General features: G+C 38.5%; 1 protein-coding gene across 1 annotated transcript in view; it reads right to left on the bottom strand.

The window, feature by feature from the left end:
• TENM3 (teneurin transmembrane protein 3) overlaps positions 1-21,577 on the bottom strand; it is a 236,638-nt gene that overhangs the window by 32,313 nt on the left and 182,748 nt on the right. The window contains exons 16-21 of the mRNA XM_050973933.1: positions 15,423-15,690; positions 14,776-14,919; positions 11,082-11,331; positions 5,194-5,426; positions 4,442-4,596; positions 2,741-3,615 (exon numbers count right to left, since the gene is read on the bottom strand). Of these exons, the coding sequence (XP_050829890.1) occupies positions 2,741-3,615; positions 4,442-4,596; positions 5,194-5,426; positions 11,082-11,331; positions 14,776-14,919; positions 15,423-15,690 (1,925 nt within the window). The remainder of the gene's footprint in view (positions 1-2,740; positions 3,616-4,441; positions 4,597-5,193; positions 5,427-11,081; positions 11,332-14,775; positions 14,920-15,422; positions 15,691-21,577) is intronic.

Genomic DNA, 21,577 nt, shown 5'->3' with positions numbered 1-21,577 from the left:
AGGATCTGTTCTTCCTGCATTGGTCCTGAAAGATGTCTGATCTGTTTTTAAAGACAGTCTATGAAGGGCAAGGGGTCACTATCATTGTTGTCAGCTCCAGGGCTCCAAAATCTTTACCGTGAAGTTCCTCCAAATGTCTGATCTGAATCTTCCTTGTTGCAATTAAACAGATTACTGCTTCACCATGGCTACAGGGAGGAGATAAATATCTTTGCTTCTGCAAAAGCCTCATACACTTGCAAATTTGGGAGAGTGAAATTGCCTAGCTTTTTCTATAATTACTTCGGCTTGGGAATTCTAACGAGACATTGGTTGGAGGTAATTGTTTAGGAAGTGCATAAGCAGCAGCTTGGAAATAATCCTAATAGTTACTGAGGGGAATAGCCTGCCCTTTGGGCTCTCTCTAAGTCAGCTGGACATAACCTAACTCAGACCAGAAAGTCTGCATGAAAGCAGATCAGGTGTGAAAGACGGCTGTTTGCAGACTCAGGAAATAGCTGTGTACTTCATGACACACAGTACCCTGAATTCTCCCTATGATGAAAACTACAGACCTATCCCCACTGCATAGTGAATATAATATCCAATTTTTTTGCGATCACACAGATGTCATTAAGATACATTCAGGAGCCACCAGCTACTGCAGTACATCACAGCAGGCTACACAGAAACTACAGCCAACATGGTGAGAAATTACTGCCCTGATTAAAACTTTAGGTCCTCAATTAGCCAGTATGAATGCCAGCATGATTAAAAGTGCCTGCTGTATCCAGCAGATGCCTTCATTTCTGTACAGGACTTCACCGTCCCCCAAACTACCTGTCTTTCCAACTTGCCTATTGGAAACAAATGGCTGTGTCTGTCACAGTTCAACACTGACTTTACTCTCTGTGGAAATGGATGGCTATTCCCAGCCCACCTAAAGCTGTGCTTTGGTCTCTCAGCATACAGGACAGGGCTAACTCAAGAGAAGGAGAACACTTGTCCTGCCAATCAAACACCTTCTCATTCCATGTGTACCCTCGCTGTGCTTCTGTGTCCTCTTGGCAGGACCTAAAAAGATCCACAGCGGATGCACCAAAGCACAATTAAATATTACAGATGTGTGCTAATGCTTTGGGAAGGTGCCCGCTACCAAAGCCCTGCCAATTCACAGATTATTGTAAGAATACCTTAAAACTGGCAGCAGTACCATCCCACCTGCTGTCTTTGTCAGGGATCAGCATTTCTAGCCCTGTCTCCACTTCAGGACACAATATGCAGTGAAGCAGCACCTGCTGCTCTTGTGTCTCTGATGGGCATCTGTAAAGGCTGGAGAGTAGATACAGGTGCTCAGAGTCCTCCCGCACACTGCCTCAGCCAAATGTACACTGACAGAAATATGAAGTTATCTCAGAACACAGATGTTTGGCTTTGCTGCCACTGCCTGACACTGGCACTTTATTTTCTTTATCATGTGTTGAATTGAAAGCTTTTTTTTAAGCCCTGACCTTGGCAGCAGTTGCTACTGCATTTCATCATAAGTACGAGAAAAGAGGGGGAAATAAAAAGAAGAGGGACTTACTGAATTTTCATGATGCCCTTTGTAATCCTGAATAGTTCAACTAGAGGCCTCTTAAGAGTTTTACTTATCACACTAACAGTACATCTTCCACTCCTTCATACATACCTTCTTACCCAACCTCATCATGTCTTTCATGTGAGTTAAAAATACACATATATTTCCAGCTGGCAGAGACAACTGAAAAAAAATCTGTGTTAATTCTATATTGACCTTTTTTGAAATAATGGTTTCTGTTTTAAGCTACATTTTGGTTATGTTTTGCTTAGTGCATTCAGTTGGCAGTTCACACCATTTGGAGATAAGTTGCCGATAAAACCTGAATGTGAATTCTCTGGTTCTATTAGTTTATCTATAAAATGTCATGATCTTCCTTAGTCAGTAGAATTGAGGATTCTGTAAAACGCTTTGCTAATCTGTCTTGTTATGAACAGGCATTGATGACTTAATGAGTGTAACACAGGCTAAAGCAATTCACTGAAAAGATTTTTTCTGAGGTTGGTAAAATTACAAGTCCTACTGTTCCAGTAGGACTGTTGTGCTTGACATGGTGCTGGTGGTTTCTGTGTTTTCAGTTTATTCCTACAGGACTGACAGTTCCCTCATGGCCCACATTTCTTTTCTCAGCTTCCTCCAACTGGGTCCACCTGTGTGAAAGCCTGCTGTGCTGTTCAGGAGATCTTTCCTGCGTACCCTCCACTCAGTGAAACACACCCTTTTACTACCCATCCAGATGTTATTTTTGGGCAAAAGACTGTGCAGAAATGCTTTTGCTTAAAAAAAACCAGAGCAGCAAAGACAAATTTCTTGTCAGTATTTGCAGCAGAAGAATGTCAATCTAATGAGCAAGTGGGATGAAAATCTAGTTTTTGATGCAAATCTACAAACCCATGGTTGTCTGAGTTACAAATTTCTTGACAAGAGTGAAATGTTGTCTCACTATTATTTCAATATATAAAACTGAAGTTGAAAATAATGAATTCAAAATTATTCAGAGTCAATGTTCACAAGAAGTCAGACAAGTAAGACAGAGGAAGACAGTATGGGAAATTAAAAGTATCTTTCTGTGCTTTTTGCTATCAAGGTCAACTTTACAGTCACTTCACCCAGAAACATTTCAAATGGCCCTGTAGAACTCAATAAAACTATAAGGCATCTGACTTTATTTTATGTACTTACTCAAAAAAAGTCGTCCATCCAGTCTCATCGCTTTTAGTTGCCAGAAGTCCACTGTTGCCATGGTAGGTAAATAAGACCAGCTCCTGCCCTTGTGCAGTCATGCTTTTCAAACATCCATTGGTTCCTATGGTCAGCCAGATGACTTGGTTATCAGGAGAGACCACTCTTACTGGCATTCGGTTGGGATCCCGCCTGATCCGAAGAGTATTCCCGTTGCTGTCCGTCACGGCAGTGATATCATTGTCATTGCTGTAGCTGAAATTGTACAGGTAGTCTCCTGTGACTAAACTCACAGTGTACTGGTGAGTACCATTGACATCAAAGATATACAGCTCTTGGTCAGTTGGAGAAGCAACTTCATAGAAGTTCATTGAATTCATTAAGGGTTTGTTCTTTGACACAGCCCGTATCCTGATGTTTCCCAGGTCAGCAATATACAGGGTGCCATCTGGAGACACAGCTAGGGAGGAAGGGGCATTAAGTTTGGCATCTTTAGCATAGCCATCTCCATTTTGGTAACAGTCACAGTTAACATCATTTTTGCAATCACACTCGGAGGGTATTCCAGCAACTAAAGAGATCTCTCCATCAGTTGTGACCTGTCTTATCCTATTGATCTTTTTCTCATCAGTTTCTGTGATGTAAAGCACGCCGCTGTAGGACACGGCGATGGCGGTGGCCGACTCCAGCGTGGTCTGCACAGCGTGTTTGCCCACCGCATACTCCACCCCGGGCACCTGGCAGTGCATCGGCCTCCCCGCAGCAATGCGAACCTGACGGTTCTCAGTGATCTGCAGAACCACGTTGTTATCCAAAACATAAATGGAGTTATCCATTGGGTTGATAGCTAAATCTGTAGGCCACTCCAGACGAACCTAAACAAACAGAAGTGTTTTGTTAAACAGTTAACCAGTGCAGGTTAAATAAATTAATTAGGATATTTTCCATCTGCTGTAAGCAATCACGACTGAAGATCTTTCTTGAGTACATGCAGCAAACAAAAGCTTTTCAGGGAGGCAAGGGGAACAATATTCAGGCATCCACTTTATTGAAAAGAAAGCCAGTTGCACTGAAAGTATAATACAGGCTGAGTTTCCCCTCCAATAAATGCCAAACATTTCTGTATCACAAATGCATAAATAACTATAGAGGCAGATATCAATGTCTAAACACTTGTCAACAGTGTTCATCTTTTATTCTTGTAGTAGCAAAAATAACATGCTACCTTCCAGATTATGAAACACTGTTCTCCATTTTTGGAACATACTACTACTGACATGTCCCTTCTTACATACACAAGTTTTTAAGACAAATAGAAAAATACAGGGGTTCTGTGTAAATCCTTTCATTCACTCTAGAAAGCTAAGGATGTCAGCAATTCAGAAAACATCAACATGCCAAGATAGTTCTAACAGATATGCCATTTTCCCAGTATTTACTACCAGGCTTAATGTTTCCTGCTGATAGTTTTGCTGCTCTAAACCAAACTGAACTTTATGGGCAGAAAAATTGAATACAGCAGCGTTTATAGCTAAGAGAATACAGTGCAATTCACAGCCGTAGAACAGGATGCTTTCTCCCCCAAAACTGCTGTTAAATATCCATCACATTCCACCCAGTCTTATTTTAAGGGGCAGGAAAGCAGCATCTCAGTTTTTGTCACCAGCTCAGCTTTCCAAATTAGCAGCAACTGATAAGTACCTGGCTGATGTGCATGCTGGTATCACAGGTAAGAGGTCGTGCTGAGGTAAGGTCATTGGAGCCAAGTAAAGTCGATATTATTCCATTCTGATCCACTTTTCTGATCATGGTCCCATCAACAAAGTAGATTAACCCATTCTTGTCTATTGCTATTCCTTCAGTGAAGCAAATAAAAATTAGATTTTTTTTTGTTTGTTTGTTGTATTTCCAGTGAATATATTATCCACAACTAAGGGTATAGGTAGCATGTATCTAGTGGAAATTGTAGGCAGAAAATCTGGTCTCAGGCAGTAGGTAGTAATACAGTTGTTAATGTATTTTGCATGACAAACGAGCATTCAGCATGAAATCTACTACAGTTGATTGCATTTGCTGTTCATTTGCTTTTGTGTGTTGGGAAGGGACTAGCTTTTAAGCTAACTTTAAACATGGGATAAATGGAACCAAAAGCAATGCTCATTTAAATATTCACTGCTGCCTGCCAAACACATAATCTAAATGCTCCTATTGAGTGTTTAAAAATGCTCAATAACCACTCAAGCCAAATACTTCCTAAAAAATCAACCCTAATTGATTTCAAAAAAATCAGTCCCCTGTAGCTCTCTTCCTCTATAGACTTTCTATTTGTAAAACAATTACTCAAATCCCCAATTTTTGAGCCAACTACTGAATTCAGTAATTAAAGATGATCATGCTCCCAGCTCTGAACTTCTGTATTATTCTGAATGTTACAGAGGGAGAACTCTTTTTACCTTTAGGGCTCATGAGAGTTGCCTCCACAGCCTTGCCTCCATCACCACACCTTGCCTCATCGAATGGCAGGCACTGCTCCCCCGTTCCTCCTATAACCTCAACATTTTTGGTCAGGTCTTTGGCACCAGTGAGCGACTTGGGCCGGTAAATCCTGCGTGTGTTTGTGTCAGACACGTACAAATCTCCCGTCACGGGGTCAGTTGCCAGGTAGTATCTGTGAGCTGGGTTGTTGCTGTAAAATGGAATAACACATTGCATATGCTATAGTTAATTGCAGCTAACATTGGATCAAGGAGAAAACAGTTTAGTTCCTACGAATGTGCAGTAATGCAGACAGAGTTAAAGTCAATGGTGATGCTCCATGCATAGGTAGCAGAGGTCACAGCCCCAAAATGGTTTTGGTCCACATTTCTCATCTGTTGTCATAGGCAGCCCCATCTAGATTAATCCTTTGGGGAAAGATGGTCCATTTTGTCTTTGATGCTTTCAGACCAGCTCAGGCTCTCTCATTAGAGACTGCAAATGTGTCTCTAATAGGCCAAATCAAAATACTGGAGTTTAAAACCTTCTGAGAGTTCTGGGAACTTGATCTAGTCTCAAATTTTGCAGCAGGGGTCCAGGCCTCACTTACACTTTTTTGGGATTATCCTATCTGTTTTATTATAATTTATACAAGGCTGTTAGGGTTCATGGTTTATGTAATTCATAAACAGATAAGACAGAGTTTGAATGATGAGTTCACAGGAAAGAGATAAGACATCATTTATAAGTATTTGTTTAATCCACTGCTTTCAAATGCGTGATACACATGATTTAACACATTAGGAAATGTCATCCCTTCCACCAGAGACCAAGCAGAGCTTTTCCATTCTTCTTAAGTCAGAGTCATATTTCAAATAACTATACACATTGGCAGAAATCCACTAACTATGCCAGCACAGTCTTTATTACAGTGAAAATATATATTGCTAACCATTTTCCCAGAACCGTACATTTTGCCTCTCCACTGGTGCCACATAATTGAGAATTACTGTCTTTTCTTCCCTGCTGGTGAAAAAAACAGCCCTGGAGATTACCTTTTGTGTTGTTATATTATGATGTAGAAACTTAACCCACTGCAGTTGGGATTCCTGACCTAATTTATGGCATGAAGAGCTGAAATAAGGTCATGTAAATACATGAGGTAATTTCAGATGCTCCCCTCATGGATTGAAGCAGAGTGTCAGAACAGTCACTTCTGATGTTTGCAAAAGCGCTGCTTAAACAGATCTACCAGTCTGGTGGTAGCCAAACATCTGTTCACAGAATGCCACACTTCACGTTTTGTAAATACGTAACTGTGCTAATGTAACACATTTTTATGTACCGCCACTTGGAAAATGCAACAGAGACCAACAGGAACAACTTGTGAACAAATTATGTCTTTTAGCAGGGACAGATTTTTATAGCCATCCAATTACAAAAACACAGAAAAAATGTGTTGCATAAATAGGATTTTATTTGGTTTTAAGACTTTAACATGTTGGTTCAGAACGAATGAAACCAAGTGAAACAGACTAATGAAATCAAATACACAGTGATTAGCACCTCTTTAAAAGCTCTGCTATTGCACTGAGTGTTGTACAGCATGTCTGAAAACAATCAAATGCAGGTTTACTTTAAATTTCTGTCTGTTACAAATCTATTATTGCCAATGTGCTAAATAGTTGGAAGGTATTTTCAAAACCTTAATTTATGCAGCAATCATTTAATATGATGACTATGTAGTGTACGAATTATTTATACCTCCATAGACTGCAAATTAAATTATACCCATTTACATGATTACTTTGGTCTTTAAGAAACTTTGCAAACACTTCAAATACAAACACACTGCAAGATGTGAAATGAGCAATTAAATTTTATTTCATTGTAATTTAAAATAAAGTTCTTTCTTACACCACTGAAATCTAAATTAAAGTACCTCTCTTCAACCCATCTAACATTGCCTCAATCATATTTTCCAGCCATTGGAATAAGAAATCATCAAATCAAAACCTAAGTAATTTATGCCTAACACAATTATTTATTTCCAAAAAGAAATTTTAAAGCTCTTTTCTTCATAAATATGAAGATGTACATTCTAATTAATTCCAACAAAAAAGAAATCAGGAGATGAGTTCTCACAGTAAGTACAGTATCCTCATCAAACCAAAAATATACACCTGATAATTTAAATGTATTTTCTTATTTTCTTAAAGAGTGGAAGTGTACAGATATTACTACTGAATCAACAGAAACTCTCCGACTTGCCATACATAGATGTCTCATGGCTCCTTTCTGAGCTCATACAACAGGCTTAACCTCAGCATTTCTTTTCAGGTGAAAGCTGCACAGCCAAGGAGGCTTTAGCCAACAGAAACTCCCAATACTTGATGGGAGAAAGGCACAATTTGAGGAACTGAATAACTGTCAAGTGAAAACTACATTTGTTTTCCAGCCAGAAAACATCCATGAGCACTATGCAGATCTCAAAAATAGTACAGGGATAAGCAGCCAGCAGCTAGAAAGCTGGAGAGTTTATGCAATTCATTGTGCCCTGAAATGAAATTAAGCTTCTGCCTTCTACCAATAACAACAAATGCAAAGAAATGAAATCCCCAGCCCATGACTTATTGACTCATTCAGTATTGCCTAATCACTTTCAGTAGCCTGCAAAACATGGAGTTACATACCCACACTGACTCCTGTAAAGACAAATGTCTGAAAATTAACTTGTTCTGTCTGTGCTGAATAACAGTAAGTGCTTTGAATTGAAAGTGTGCACACACATGCACAGAGCTGTAACAATCTATTTCTCTTTGCTTTTATCTTGCTTAGGCCAGTCTTTTAATTCTTTAGCTGTCAGATCACCTGGACTATTCTCCATGTACAGATTTTTTGAAAATACTACTCCTGCTTCAGTCCCTGTCTCTCTTGCCTTCACTATGTGCCCTCTAAACCATAGATCCCCTCAAAGCTGTTTTTATGTTTTGTTAGACTTTTTTTTCTGTCTCTCTATAGATTTGGGATAGTGCCATAGCCTACAAAAGACCTCACTGTCTTCAAAGTCCTTCTAAAAATTACTTCTTCCATGAATGTCTATCAGCATTAATCACCCACAGGCAGCAGTGTGTATAAAGACATCATTTCAGCTCTGAGATTGAAAAAATGTGAGGTCACTGGTACATGAGAGGAGAAATTTGATCTGCATTCTCTCTCTATAAAACAGAGTACAGGCTTCTTGAGGTAGGAGACACTGTGCTGAAACACTGTGTTTACAGGTCAGGAAAGGTGAATGCTTGAATAGACAAGAGATCTGAACTAGCATTTAGCCTCATTCAGTAGTTTTACTTGGGGAATGCATTTTTTAGTGCATTTTCTTCTAATACCCAGCAATTATCTTTTCCAAAGTGGTCTGTTGAGGGCTTTTTTCCAAACTGCACTTTAAATAGAAATCTCCTCAGCAGTCTGAAAGGCTTGCCAGTGAAACTGGACATTTTCTCCCTTCTCCTCTTACAGGCCAGACAGATGTGCTTCCCTCTGCAGCATTTCACAGACTCTGCACGAATTCATGCAGCCAAAAGAAGGTATTTGGTCTCACAGTGTGTCTTTAGCTGGAGAGCCCATGACAAGAGGATTTGATGGATCTGAAAGTTTACACATCTTAAATAAAAGGCAGGTAAATTAATACAATAAAAAGCTGCCAGGGAATATCAGGCATAAAGATCACACTCTTGGCTTAGGAAGTCTCTCATCAGCAAATCTCTAAGGCTGAGAGTGGACACTGGGAAAATGTTGTATGATGTGAGAGAAAACTCAAACTCGTAATAAATCGTGTTGTGCTGCACAGTGGGCTCCACACCTCCTGCCTACTGGCTCCACAACTGCTCCTGCAGAGCCAGTTCTGCACAGTCTTCTATGTCTCCTTCTGCCCCAGGAGGAACCCCCACTTCACAGCTGCTATATGGGCCCATGTTGTTACACTAATTTGTTTGGTATGTCTGCAATTTTGCTACCTGGAGCTTCTGCGTGTTTAGGCATGAATAAAACAGAAAAGCTTCAGTATTCTCCCTCACCAACTTCTCTTACATGCAGGGATCCAGTTTCTGAAACACTGCAGTTGAGGCTGTGACCACAGTTCTGCCACAGGCAGGAGAGAATGGCACTACTAAATCACAGCTAAACAAACCTCAATATGCATCGACTCTTTAATCCCTTTTTGTGCATGCCACATGCCCATTTTAATTATTATTCCACATTCTATCTATTAGCCAAGACAATGTCCTATCTAGCTGCAATCACAACTTTATGATACCACAAGGGATATAATTCTTTTAAGAGTAGTGGAACACACACAAATTAATTGTAATAGTTAAACCCTAAACCCACCAGACAAAAGAGACTGCCTTTGAGTCATCCCTGGGAAAAAAGCCACAGAACCAGTTCTGATCATTAGCACTGATGCAGACACCTTATTTAGTCATGGAATTTTTTGCCTAACGTATCTGAAACATATTTTGAAAACGTAAAAATTCCTCCTCACACAGAAGTATGTCCAAAGAAAAGTGAATTTAAAAAACAAGGACAACAGAGATATGACTCTGGGATTTGTTTAAAAACAAGGAAGCAAAATAATTGGCAGCAAAAAGGAGAGAAAGGTACCGGTGGGCCTGCTAAACTATATACTTAGCAGTTCTGCCACAAATATTTGCAGGGTTTCATGTCTGCAACAAGATTTTAGCATGACTCTTTTTTTTCTTCCTTATCTGCACCAGCTGCTGTGGAAAGCAATTCTAAGCATCCACCTACTCTTCTGTTCCTGCCATTATTGTAGCGATGCCAGGATGGATGAATGCTCTACTACAATCCTCTGATTACTGTTGTTTCTATGACCAATTTTGTGAGGCTCAGTGTATTTTAAAATCTCAACTCCTGGAGTTGTGTTATTGTTACTTCAACTTCCATTATTAAAAGAAGCTCACCATTAAAGAAACAAATCTTTTAAATGAGAGCCTGAAAAGATTCAACATCAAAAGGCTAATGAAATGAACTCCCTTGATACTTTTATATGCCATTCTCATCGTATTTGGTGTATCTGATTAATGAGTGAGTTTTGATAGGATCAGCAAAAGAGCTGCCAGCAAGGAGTGAGCAGAGATGAGGGAACAGCAAAGGAGGGCACACACAAGCATAACAAGGAGCCTGACTGTGGACAGAGAGTGATGAGAAAAGAGGAACTCATCAGAAAGGACGATACAGCCTGACAGTTGACATAACTAAAACATATGAACTCATTATTTTTGAAAAATACTCCTCTTTTCTAGTAATACATCTCAGAAATGACTTGCCCATTATAAGCATTCATTTGTTAAAAAAGAAAGAAGAACAGTTAGAAAAATATAAATCTTCTTTAAGGAATGCTTACCTATGTCTAAAATCTTTATTTCTTGGTGGGAGCAAGTAAAAAAGAACAGAAAAACATTATTAGACAAACATTCAGAAAGGATGTTAAAAGATGAGAGAGAAGAAGGCAACATTTACATCTATCATTAGTGAAGTGTTGAATGATTGTCCATTGTCCACTTATGTTGATCACATATGCTAACTCTTAAAATCTGCAGAATTATTACTTTGGGTAGATTAAATTCTCACATTTAGATAAGCATAGTTAAAATATTTTATGAGGGTAAAATGTTTTCATTTCAGTTTTAAATACTATTAAAATCTTTTAACTCAACTTCTGTCTTGTTCCCAAAAGCATTTGCAAACTCAAACTTACACAATGTCAGAAACTCATTCAATACTTTAATTTGCCACAAACTCATAACTCCTAACTCCAAAAGTCCAGGATGAGAAAAAGACATACCTTAGCTCCAGAACACTAGTTACATTTCCAGATGGGAATATCCGCCGAACGTAGTTGAAATCCCCCACGTACAGACTGCCATCTATCCCACAAGCTAAGGCAACTGGAGCCAGCAATTTATTACCATCAGCTTGGCCATTGCAGCTTGGACAGGAGATGCTGCGTCGTCTCCCGTTGCCCATAATGCTACTGACAACTGGGGGTTGCTGAGATATAAATTGATTTTCACCATTCCCTTTGTAGAGGATTCCTGCCAGATAATATAGGAAAAAACCAAATCAAAACCCAGTAACATTTATAAAAACTCTGAATGTATGCACATAAACCGGTGCAAAAGTAATATTCTTTTAGCTAGTTAGTGTAAGTTCAATAAATTTCTATTGTTTCACCACCATATTTTCCTCACTACAAATAACAACTTTTTTAAAACATCTATAGTTATATCTAGGTTATAAACATGCAAACATTGGACTACCTTGTCCACAAAATTTAGTAGAAACACTAAATATTGTAGCTCTTAAAATCCCCAAAATTTTTCAGTTGTTATTTTTAAATGTAATGATTTTTATAGTTATAATTCAGAATAAAAATTGTCATGCTGGAGGAAATGTTAAACATATTAATGGAAGGAAGGTCTGTGTTCCTGCATCTTTACAGTTTTGAAACAGTCCAAAAAGGACTGAAATTCTAAAGTACTTTATAAAAAATGAAAAAGGAATATATTTGCAAATTATATTCCTAAAGTCCTAGTATAACTAATTTTGAGTATAATTTCGAATGTAATCTGAAGTAGATTACTGTTGCAAATTGTAAATATTAATTAAAGAGCCACTTCAAAAAGTTGTCGATTGCCTCAATTTTACATTGTAAAAGATTCTTTACTCAGCTCACAACAAAAGTGTTCCTCTGGCAACAAAGCCTGCCTCAATACCATATCTGCAGTTATAGGCAGTTATTAAAAATGTCAAAACAACAAAAAAAATGTGGTGCCAAGCCAACCTGCCTCTAAAACTTAATTCTGCTTTGAGGCATGAAAGAAACAATAATTTTGTGAAGACAAAGCAATATGCCAGCAGTATTTTTCTTCCTTATAGCCTACGTAGGAAATCTGAGAGGAAAAATGGATGCTTTATGTTAAATCTTCAGTCTTGTGGGGAAAAAAAAAAAGAAGCATGTTAAAGTGTTGCCAGGACCCTCATTGTTCAATCTCATGAAGAATCCATTAAGGTGTCCTCTACAAATGGTCAGCTATTACAGATCTACTCTTGAGTCACCATATGTCTTTCCATGGTATAATCCGTGTAAACCACATGTCACTTTGTACTGAACAGAGATCTGGTTTTTATTGATTGCATGCCCAGAGTTTCATACAATTGGGAGCTGAAGGATACAGTTATCTGAAGTTTAGTAGAAATTTAAGGTGTATTTCTCTTTCCCTCCTCACTCCCAAAGTTCACGATTTGTACTGAAAGGTAGGAGAAAAAATACCTTGCTTTCCTCTTTAAATGTTTTAGGTGTCTTCACTGCTTTTAATATTATAAAATGCAAGAGATTATAAATGCAAAACCAATATGATAAAATTGGAAACATGATAAAATTGGAAAAAATGAAAATGGTTTATGGAAACCTAATGGCAAGTAATCTACAAAAGTAATCTAAATCAAAAGAGGAAGAATGTGTTTTTCATGAACAGTTAAAGCTAGAATGCATTAACAGTATACGAAATCCCCTCTCCTATGATTACATCATTTATGACAATCATGGCACTATAATTTTGCCTGAAATAGCTGAGTTCTACAATTTTCATCAGAGGAATTCTAGAAGTCAGCACAGTGCACTATTGCACCTGATTTATTCTGTCATTACCTTGAAAAATTGGTCCTTCACATTTCTCCTCTATTATCACAGAGTAAAAGATGTACATTAGACTATTTACTGCAGTAGTTTGGATTTCCGTGCAAACACTGTCTGCACTCTCTGCTGAATAGATTTGTGCATCTCATCCACCTTGTCATTACAACTCTCCACTTGGTTTATTCAATTAGACACATGACACTTTGAAAAGTCATTACTTGTCAAATGTACTCTTCAACATAATTTAAAGCCATCATCAATTTACCCAGTGAACAGAATCAATCTTACATATATATATTTGTAATTATAGCTCTTTACATTTTTAGATGGATTACTTTGCAGTAATTTGCACAGTTGTTTTGTTGTTTTGTTTTTTTTTTTTTAATTCTAAATTAGGTACAATGACACCTTTTCCCTTGATTTGGGAATTTGGGCTTTGGGTTTCAACTACTGTGTTACACATAAGCTTGTGTACTATGGGGAGACCTTCACGGGACATCAAGTACTGCAGAACTGACAATCTTCCTGATAATTACTCTGGATTCCTCTCTTGCATGAAAACCAAGTGCTACCAACTACTACTTCAAGCTATGTGACTGTTTATTTCACTTTACCTACATGCTTACAGCCAAGTTTTTCCAAAGTTATTCCTGTTCAGTGTTGAGCTGAGGTTTCCTTAGCATGGCACCCTGCAAACAGTTGCTGAGCAGCGTGCTTGACAAATGCACTTTGATGCCAACGTTACTGTGGGACAGCAAATTGTGGATGGAGAGAGGAGTGAGAATATGAGCAAGCAACAGCAAGGTCTGCAGAAGGAGAGGGAGAAGGTGCTGCAGAGGTACCAGAGTTGAGATTCCCCTGCAGTCCATGGGAAAGTGCTGGAGTAGGTTTGCTGCCAGGACTGGAGCCATCTGTTCCTGAAATACTGCACCCCAGAGAGCAGACCCAGACTGGAGCAGTTGTGAAGAACTGCAGCCTGTGGGAAGGACTCACACTGGAGAAGCTCATGGAGACTGCCTGTGTGGGAGGAGCCCATGCTGGAGCAGGGAAGAGTGTGAGCAGTCCTTCCCCTGAGGAGGAAGGACCCCCAGAGACAGGGTGTGGTGAACTGATCACAGCCCCATTCCCTGTGTCCCTGCACCATAGGCAGGGAGAAGGTGGAGAATTCAGGAGTAAAGTTAAGCCTGGAAAGAAGGGAGGATTGGGCAAGTTGTTTTTAAGACTGGCTTTTTTTGTCACTACACTACTGTGATTTGACTGATAATAAATTATATTAATTTTCCCAAGACAATTCTGTTTTGCCCATGACAGTGACTGCTGAGAGATCTGTCTCTGTCCTTATCTCAATCTCTCATGAGCTTTCCATTCTGTTTTCTCTCCCCTGTGCAGCTAGGGAGTGACTGGGTGGCTTTGGTGTCCAGCCAGAGTTAACCCACCACAGAATATCTAACAGAGACTGATGAATTTATTCGTGCATATGTATTTTTAGGATGCAGAAGCATGACACTCAGTGTAAATAATAGAAACAAAGAATATCCTTAGGTGGATGGGACCCACAGGATCATTGAGTCCTGCTCCTCACCCTGCACAGGATAAACCCCAAGAATCACACTGTGTGCCTGAGAACATTGTCCTAACACTTTCTGCTAACTCTGACTGGCTTGGTGATGTGACCACTTCCCTGGGGAGCGAGGAAGTACAAATCATTTACCATTTGCAAAATATTCTATAATTTCATTTATAAAAAATAATAGAGCAAATAGCAAAAAGTTTGAATGAGAGACTTGAAGTGCAGGACAGTAGAGCAGTAAAACTAGCAAGAAAAAAATCAACCCCTTACCATTCTGAACATCCAATACATGATGCTTATCCAACGTCCAACCACCCATGTTGGAGGCATCCAGCTCATAACCCTGCAAAATGGCAGTGCGCTTTTCCCAGAGAGTCAGATCCAAGCAAGACTCATACTCGTAACCTACAGACACTGAAATTACAGCACACGTCCTCGTTCAGTACAGGATCACATTCTGAAGAAGAGTTTAAAGAATGGGATTTCCTTAAACTACACACATTCTTTTCCTCTCCTAGGACACGTGAAAATTCCTATGGCTTTTCAGACATGCTGAAAATACTAACCAGCATCTTAGGTTATTAAAATATTTTAGTTATTAAGAGTAAATGAATTAAGACAGAGGAAATCCATTTTATGATGTAAGTCATACTGCTATTGTGCTTTAAAGTACACAGAGCGTGCAGACTAAACATCATTATGATTAGGCTGAGAGCTACTTCATGGGATGGAAAAAAGGTTAAAAATGCATGAAAAGTGGTTTCTTTTTCCTTCTGAAGGAAATTTTTCTCATAATTCAAAGCTTAGATTTGTATTTTTCAATATGTTTTAATATCCCCTGATGTAATTTTATTCTGCAAAATATTTTCTTAATGGATACAAGCATTTGAGGTACAAAAATCCTCTGTAACACATACCAACAGCTTCAGATAATCCGTAGACCCTCTGATTGTATGCATCAGTTTTATCCCATATGAAGGTGTATGCTAGATTTGGGGATGCAGGGAACCATTTTTGGAAAAGTCTTCCCACCACTGCCACCATAAGATGAACCTTCATTAAATTAAATGGTATAACAGATTGGGTCATAGTAATCTTCAGAACAGATTTATATCCTGCAGCCCTGGAGCTCAAGTATGATAACTTCAAGTCAGTCCCTGGTATTGTTGTTTCTTCATGAAGTACCTATGCATCATTAAGAGAAAAATACAATATTTAAATTATTTGGAAATGAAACAAAACAATGCATCTATCATAAAAAGCTGCTTAGCATATTACATGACAATCCATTAGGAAAAATCACCTGTATTTGGCCTTCATGGTTAAAAAAACTATAAATGAATTACGTTTCACACTTTTTCTAAAAAGTCAAGTCTAAATTCTTCATTATACTGGAGTTGCTTAGTTGGTACTTTCTGCTCAAGCATTTCAAAATTATCTCTTTTTTTTTTTTTTTATGGGGAGTAAAAGAGGCATGAGAAACATTCCCAACTGATTTTTCCTGAAGAGGCAAAAAAGCATCTTTCAACTAAGTGAAAATTGCCCCTTTTTGTGCTGTCACCCATGTCTCAACTAATAAAGGCATGTCTAATAAAGGCAGTAGAGCCTCCAAGGAGAGCAAAGCTTGAGATTTGGGTTGGGATGCCTAGTTTCTCCTATAGGAGCAGGAAGAACTCCCAGGTATTTTATTATTTGCATTACCACTGGATTGTAAATACTTTAAACTAGACCATTCTTCCATTTATTTTGAAGACAGATAAGTAGGATGCCTCAGGGGAAGTTTTTCCATATTTTCTGATCAATATTCACTACTCAGATATCAGCTTATCACTTTCACATTTCTGAGAGGTGGAATGAATCAATTTTATTTTTAAAAGGTTCCTCCCCTCCTCTACCTTGTCATTGCCTCTGAGCTGAGAAGGTTTTGTGGGTGATGGATGGATGTGAAATGTTTCTGTGAAATGTGGATAAAAGCAGCCTATATTGTTCTATGCCTCAGTCAGAACATAAACACTGCAGCCAGCACTTGGAGTGAACAGCTACCAGGTATCCTGGTTTATTGAAACAAACAAAAGAAGAAGAAAAATGTATCTAAAGACACTTGTAAAGGTAATGTTTCTTTGGTGAAGAGTTCACAGGATGCTGAAGCACAAGCCCAAAACCTTAGTGGTGTTACAGGAACACTCTTGGGAAGTAAATTAAGAAAGGTTTATTTTACTTTTCTGTCTCCTGGTCCTGAAGTCTGAAGACCAAACACAATTTAGTGTTAGTGGAAAGCAGACTTCAGGAAGAGCACTGTCACAAATACCAGGCTTAAGACTTCAGTGAGATCAAAACCTGGCTACTATACAAGTGCCGCTAGCTCTCTATGCCAGAAAAATCCTTGGACACTGCTTCTAAAAAACTGACTGTGTTGAATAGGGTGAAGTAATGTGGTTGATGTTCAAGGAGGGCAACACATGCTACAGGATCCTCTACTTTAGCACTTTTGCTGGATCTACAGAAAGATCAATAAAACAATATTAATTATATCTACTTCCTTCCCAACAAGTAACAAAATTTCAGAAATACTATTTTGACTCTTTGTCTGGCATTATATTTATTTACATTGGATACATGTAGACATAAAACTGTTGTTCTTCAGTAAGACTATAACAGAGCTTCAGGAAATAAAGTATGAATTGGAAGATATAAGACAAACGAATTCCAATTTTTAAATTCTTAATTCTTACTCTTTGAATATTTCTTATTTCCCCACCAAGAACCTGGCTGAAAAGAAATGACAAGTAGTCACCTTGAAGGAGGTGAGTGTGGCCTCATTTCTCTTTGTAAATCTAGTCTGTTTTCCCTCAGCTCAATATACAGACTGTCTAATCCAGAGAACAGGCAAATCTTTTCTACATGAACAAAACCACTTCTCTCCAGAGAGGTAAGCGATTGTGAGCACATTCCTTTTCTGAGACTTTGAAGGAAAAGCACAAACCACCCAGGAACAAAAGACAAATTCCTCCTCAAGACACCAGCAGGACTCTCATGCACTGCACATTAAAGCTAGTCTAACAGATGGAGGTCTCTGTAAGCAAGAGGAGAAAAAGAAATAATATGCTTGTAATAGGACACAATTTAATGGACTTCGGTGGTCTCCTGTTACGACCACTGCTTCTTTTACAACTGCAACTGTGAAGAGCAGTGTTAAACACATAGGTGGTCTTCCAGTACTCTTGGCTGAGATAACAGGCAATAAAGAGGACACCTTGAAGTTTCAATTTTCAAGAAATTCCACTGTGTATTTGGATTACTATCAAATTAGAAACTAGGACACTCATGCAGTTCTCAGCGAGGTTTAAAAGAAAACCTAAACCCCTATTATTAGTTTCTGCAGAAGCCTCAAATGCCTGCTGGAAATCTGACTTATAACTTCCTTTTTTCCATAAAATATCCTCTGTAGTAACTTATTTTCTAGAGAACTTTAGAAATGTATTGGAAAGGTTATGCAACTCAATCTCTCTCCCAGAATCAAGCATTACAAAGAGAATTAAACAGCTTCATGTTCATCCAAAAAGGTAAATCATCAGGCACAGCAGAGAGCTCCTACGGGAGCCATGACAACACATCAATTGTAAAGCAATTGGGAAAGTCACCAGGAATAAAAGTCACATCAGGAATCACCAACACAACCAAGCTGTCTGTGCTTCACCTTTTCCAGACTGAGTATCAAACTACCTTCAGAAAGGCTGATACCCTAAGGGGACTGAGTTATTGCCCAACCACCAAATTCTAATGGCTGACATTTTACTTATGGATGATCAAGCTTCTCCTAAGGACAGCGGTGAAATATTTAACTTAGGGGACTGAGATAAGGGTCACCTCAATTTTCACAGGGTTTGTTGTCCTCAGAATTTGAGCTGGTGTCTGAGTCACATAAATTGTGCAAGGCTCCTCATCTCTCATGGCCAGCAGGACTAAAGCTGTCCAGGCTCTAGAATGCTTTTCTGCTCCAAAATATGATATGATTCAGCTGACATGCTCTGATGGTATTCAGAACACTGAATAAGTAATTCAGTTAGGGGGAGAAATGCCTGCTGTGTTGCTGTGATTTTTTTTTTTTGGCAAATTGAACAAATTCAATAGAGGATTTAAGGACAAATTTCACAAATGAGTGCAAACTTTAGTCCTAGTGTCATAAAAAGGTTGTTTGCTCAGATATAACAGCTGAGCTGCTGCATTAAAATGTAACATGATCTAGGTTTGAGAGGGGTAAAGATGGCATTTTTAGATACTAGCAACTGCTGCTATTACATAAAGGCTGAGATTAGGGAGTACCAAAATTATACTTTAAGTAGAAGCTGAAACTGCTCATTTCAAGACAGAAAAAATGTTTTCCTTAAAAAAAAAAAAAAGCCTTTCCCTACAACTGAGGCTCTTAAACTACCATTTAAATCAAAGAGAAATAAAAAGGGTAAAAATACTTGGTTTTTTTCTAGACTTAAAACATGGTTTAGGTACCACAGAGAAGAGAAGTAGGAAAAAGCCACATACATATAGAAATATAAAAATGTGTCTATAACAAAATAAAGAAAAAGGTATGTATAAAGTCTCAAACAGAAAGCAAAAGAGAAGAAAACCATAAAACATGCTGGAAAAGAAGGAGATATATAAATGGAGATTTTTGATTCTACAAATAATCTCAATTTTTTTCTCAGTAAGAACTTGAAAGAACTTGAAGATTTTAGGTAAGTGAAACTAGGGTGCAGCATCCATAGAATACTAAGATTTTAGATATCCTATTATGTTGTTAGTTTAAATGTTAAAATAGGTTAATTTCTTTGCTGAAATTCTAGCCACCCTGAAACTACCAATAATTATCTTTATTTAGTCATTGAGGCTTATATTTTATCCTGAATTCCTCTGGGTAAGTAAATTTTGCCAACTTTTGCCGCATTACTGCCAGTAGTGAGAAAGAGTCTGAGGAGAAGAACCTTGAATATACAATTTGAAGGAAAACATCCAGTTTTCATTCTCTCATACACTTGAAGTGATGGAAACAAGAGGCCCATGACCTGCAGAAGGCATCTTGCAAGCACATATAACAGCAGATAATGGAAGTTTAGGAGAGGCAAACCCTCAAATACTCAGTTTCAGAAGTGCTCACTGTGACTCACATGGGCCTCTGCCAGACCACATGGCAATATATAGAAAACAGACATTTTAGGAAATTATTAGGGAAAAGAGAGTAACAATATTACCTAATAGATAAAAGCAGCTCCAGCTTAACCTGAACTCCCTCATCTGCATGCAGTTTATTGCCTCATTCCACACCGATTAATCTCAGCTACTTAAGTCTAGGCAAAGCATGGTAACTTGCAATTAATAGTAGATAAAATCATGCCTGAGCAGTCCAAATTTAGTTAACATGTTATTATCAGCCCTCTTGAGTAATGATCTGTTGGGTCTGTGATCACCTCTTTACCCACTGTGTTTGTTCTTTCCCCTTGCTCGCCCTTTCTTTTTTTCCAGTTTTCTTTCATACTGCTCCTTTGGCACAGACTTTAATTCCTCCTCTGATCAATTTGGGATTCATAAGCCACTAAGTACACTCTTGGAAACATTATCTCCAAGGGATGATGAAGCACTTCAAGGGATGATGATTACAGCAGCTCATCATTTTCTCCTGCAGTACGTGACAGTGAGTGCTGTCACAGCACACGAACAGGGTGGCTAAATACTGACTGCAAGAACATGGGGAACAACTTATTTTCTGTAATGCTTTCCTCCAGGCTCACAGACTTTAAACTGGCATTGCCCCTTTTTATATGAAAAGATCAGCAGCAGTTCTTCTGGAGCTGAACATACAATTTTGAATACTATCTGGTTCTGCCCATCTTTTATGAGAGGAGTGATTTTTCTGGGTGACAGATTGTTGAGAATTATGCATTTCTGAGGGGAACCTGACCCGAAGGGGTACATGCCAGTCACAGTTGTGCAGCTCCCACTTGCTGAAGAAGAAAATGATATATGGGAAATTTATGTGTGGGATAAGCAAAGAATATAGAAGAAAGAACTGCTTACTGTTTTCTTACATAGCACTGAATTGGATTTTTGCATACATAACAAGAGGACCATTTTCCCTCATCATAAATCACCCAGAAGCACCAACTGCCTTGGATTCACTGAGAATATCTTTCCTTCCAGCTGTTTTTCCAAGGGAGACAACTTGACCCAACAGTCCTGCCTATCAGACCTTCCACCTCACAAATTTTGAACTGGTAGACAATTTCAACCGCAATTTAAATAACAGTAGAAATCTCTAAAGATAATTCAGTTCCTTTATGTTTGTAAAAAAAAAAAAAAAAGGCTCCAGCACGGAAGAAGTAGTCAATTTGGGACTCCCATGAGAAAGAAGAAAAGGCTGAATGCAGCCTGTGGGGAAGGACTGGATGTGACAGACAGATGGAATTACAGCAGTGGGTGGGAATTAGTAGGACCTCATTAGTGCCCCTGGTCATGAAATAACTTGTTTACCTAGACACTACAAGGGGTTTTTTAAAATGCGTATTTTCTGACATTCTTCTAGCATAACTTTTTTCTTGATATATATCTAGCTAAGCCATTTTCCATAATTTCAGGAACTGAATCTATCATCTGTTGCCAAAACAAGTAAATCAAAACAAGTAAATCAGAGCTGTTTTTCAGTGGACTCAGTTTTGAAAATACTTTCTTTTAATTGACTTGCAGCTATCAAAGGCACAGAAATGATAGTGAGGATAAAAGCAACAATTTCCTAGCACAGTCGAGATTTGTATGAGTGTTTAGTTGTAATTTTCTTACATCTTTCCTTTAAACTTGCTCCTACCATGAATTGCTTAATGATTTAGCTCTTTTCTTAAGAGCTCTGCATGAAAACATTTGAATACATTTTCTGTGTTTCTCTTGAAGAGGCAAGGACATTTCTTAGTGAATGCAAAAAAGAGTGCTCTATGTAATTATGACATTGTGGAAGCAGGGGCAAGAGAAGGAGAGAGAGGGAAAGAGGGAGGGAGAAGGAGGACTGTTTCACTAGGAAAAGTTGGAA

This window comes from Serinus canaria, chromosome 4 (genome assembly GCF_022539315.1).
Source record: "Serinus canaria isolate serCan28SL12 chromosome 4, serCan2020, whole genome shotgun sequence".
Lineage (NCBI taxonomy): Eukaryota > Metazoa > Chordata > Aves > Passeriformes > Fringillidae > Serinus > Serinus canaria.
This window is presented reverse-complemented; position numbering and strand designations above follow the sequence as displayed.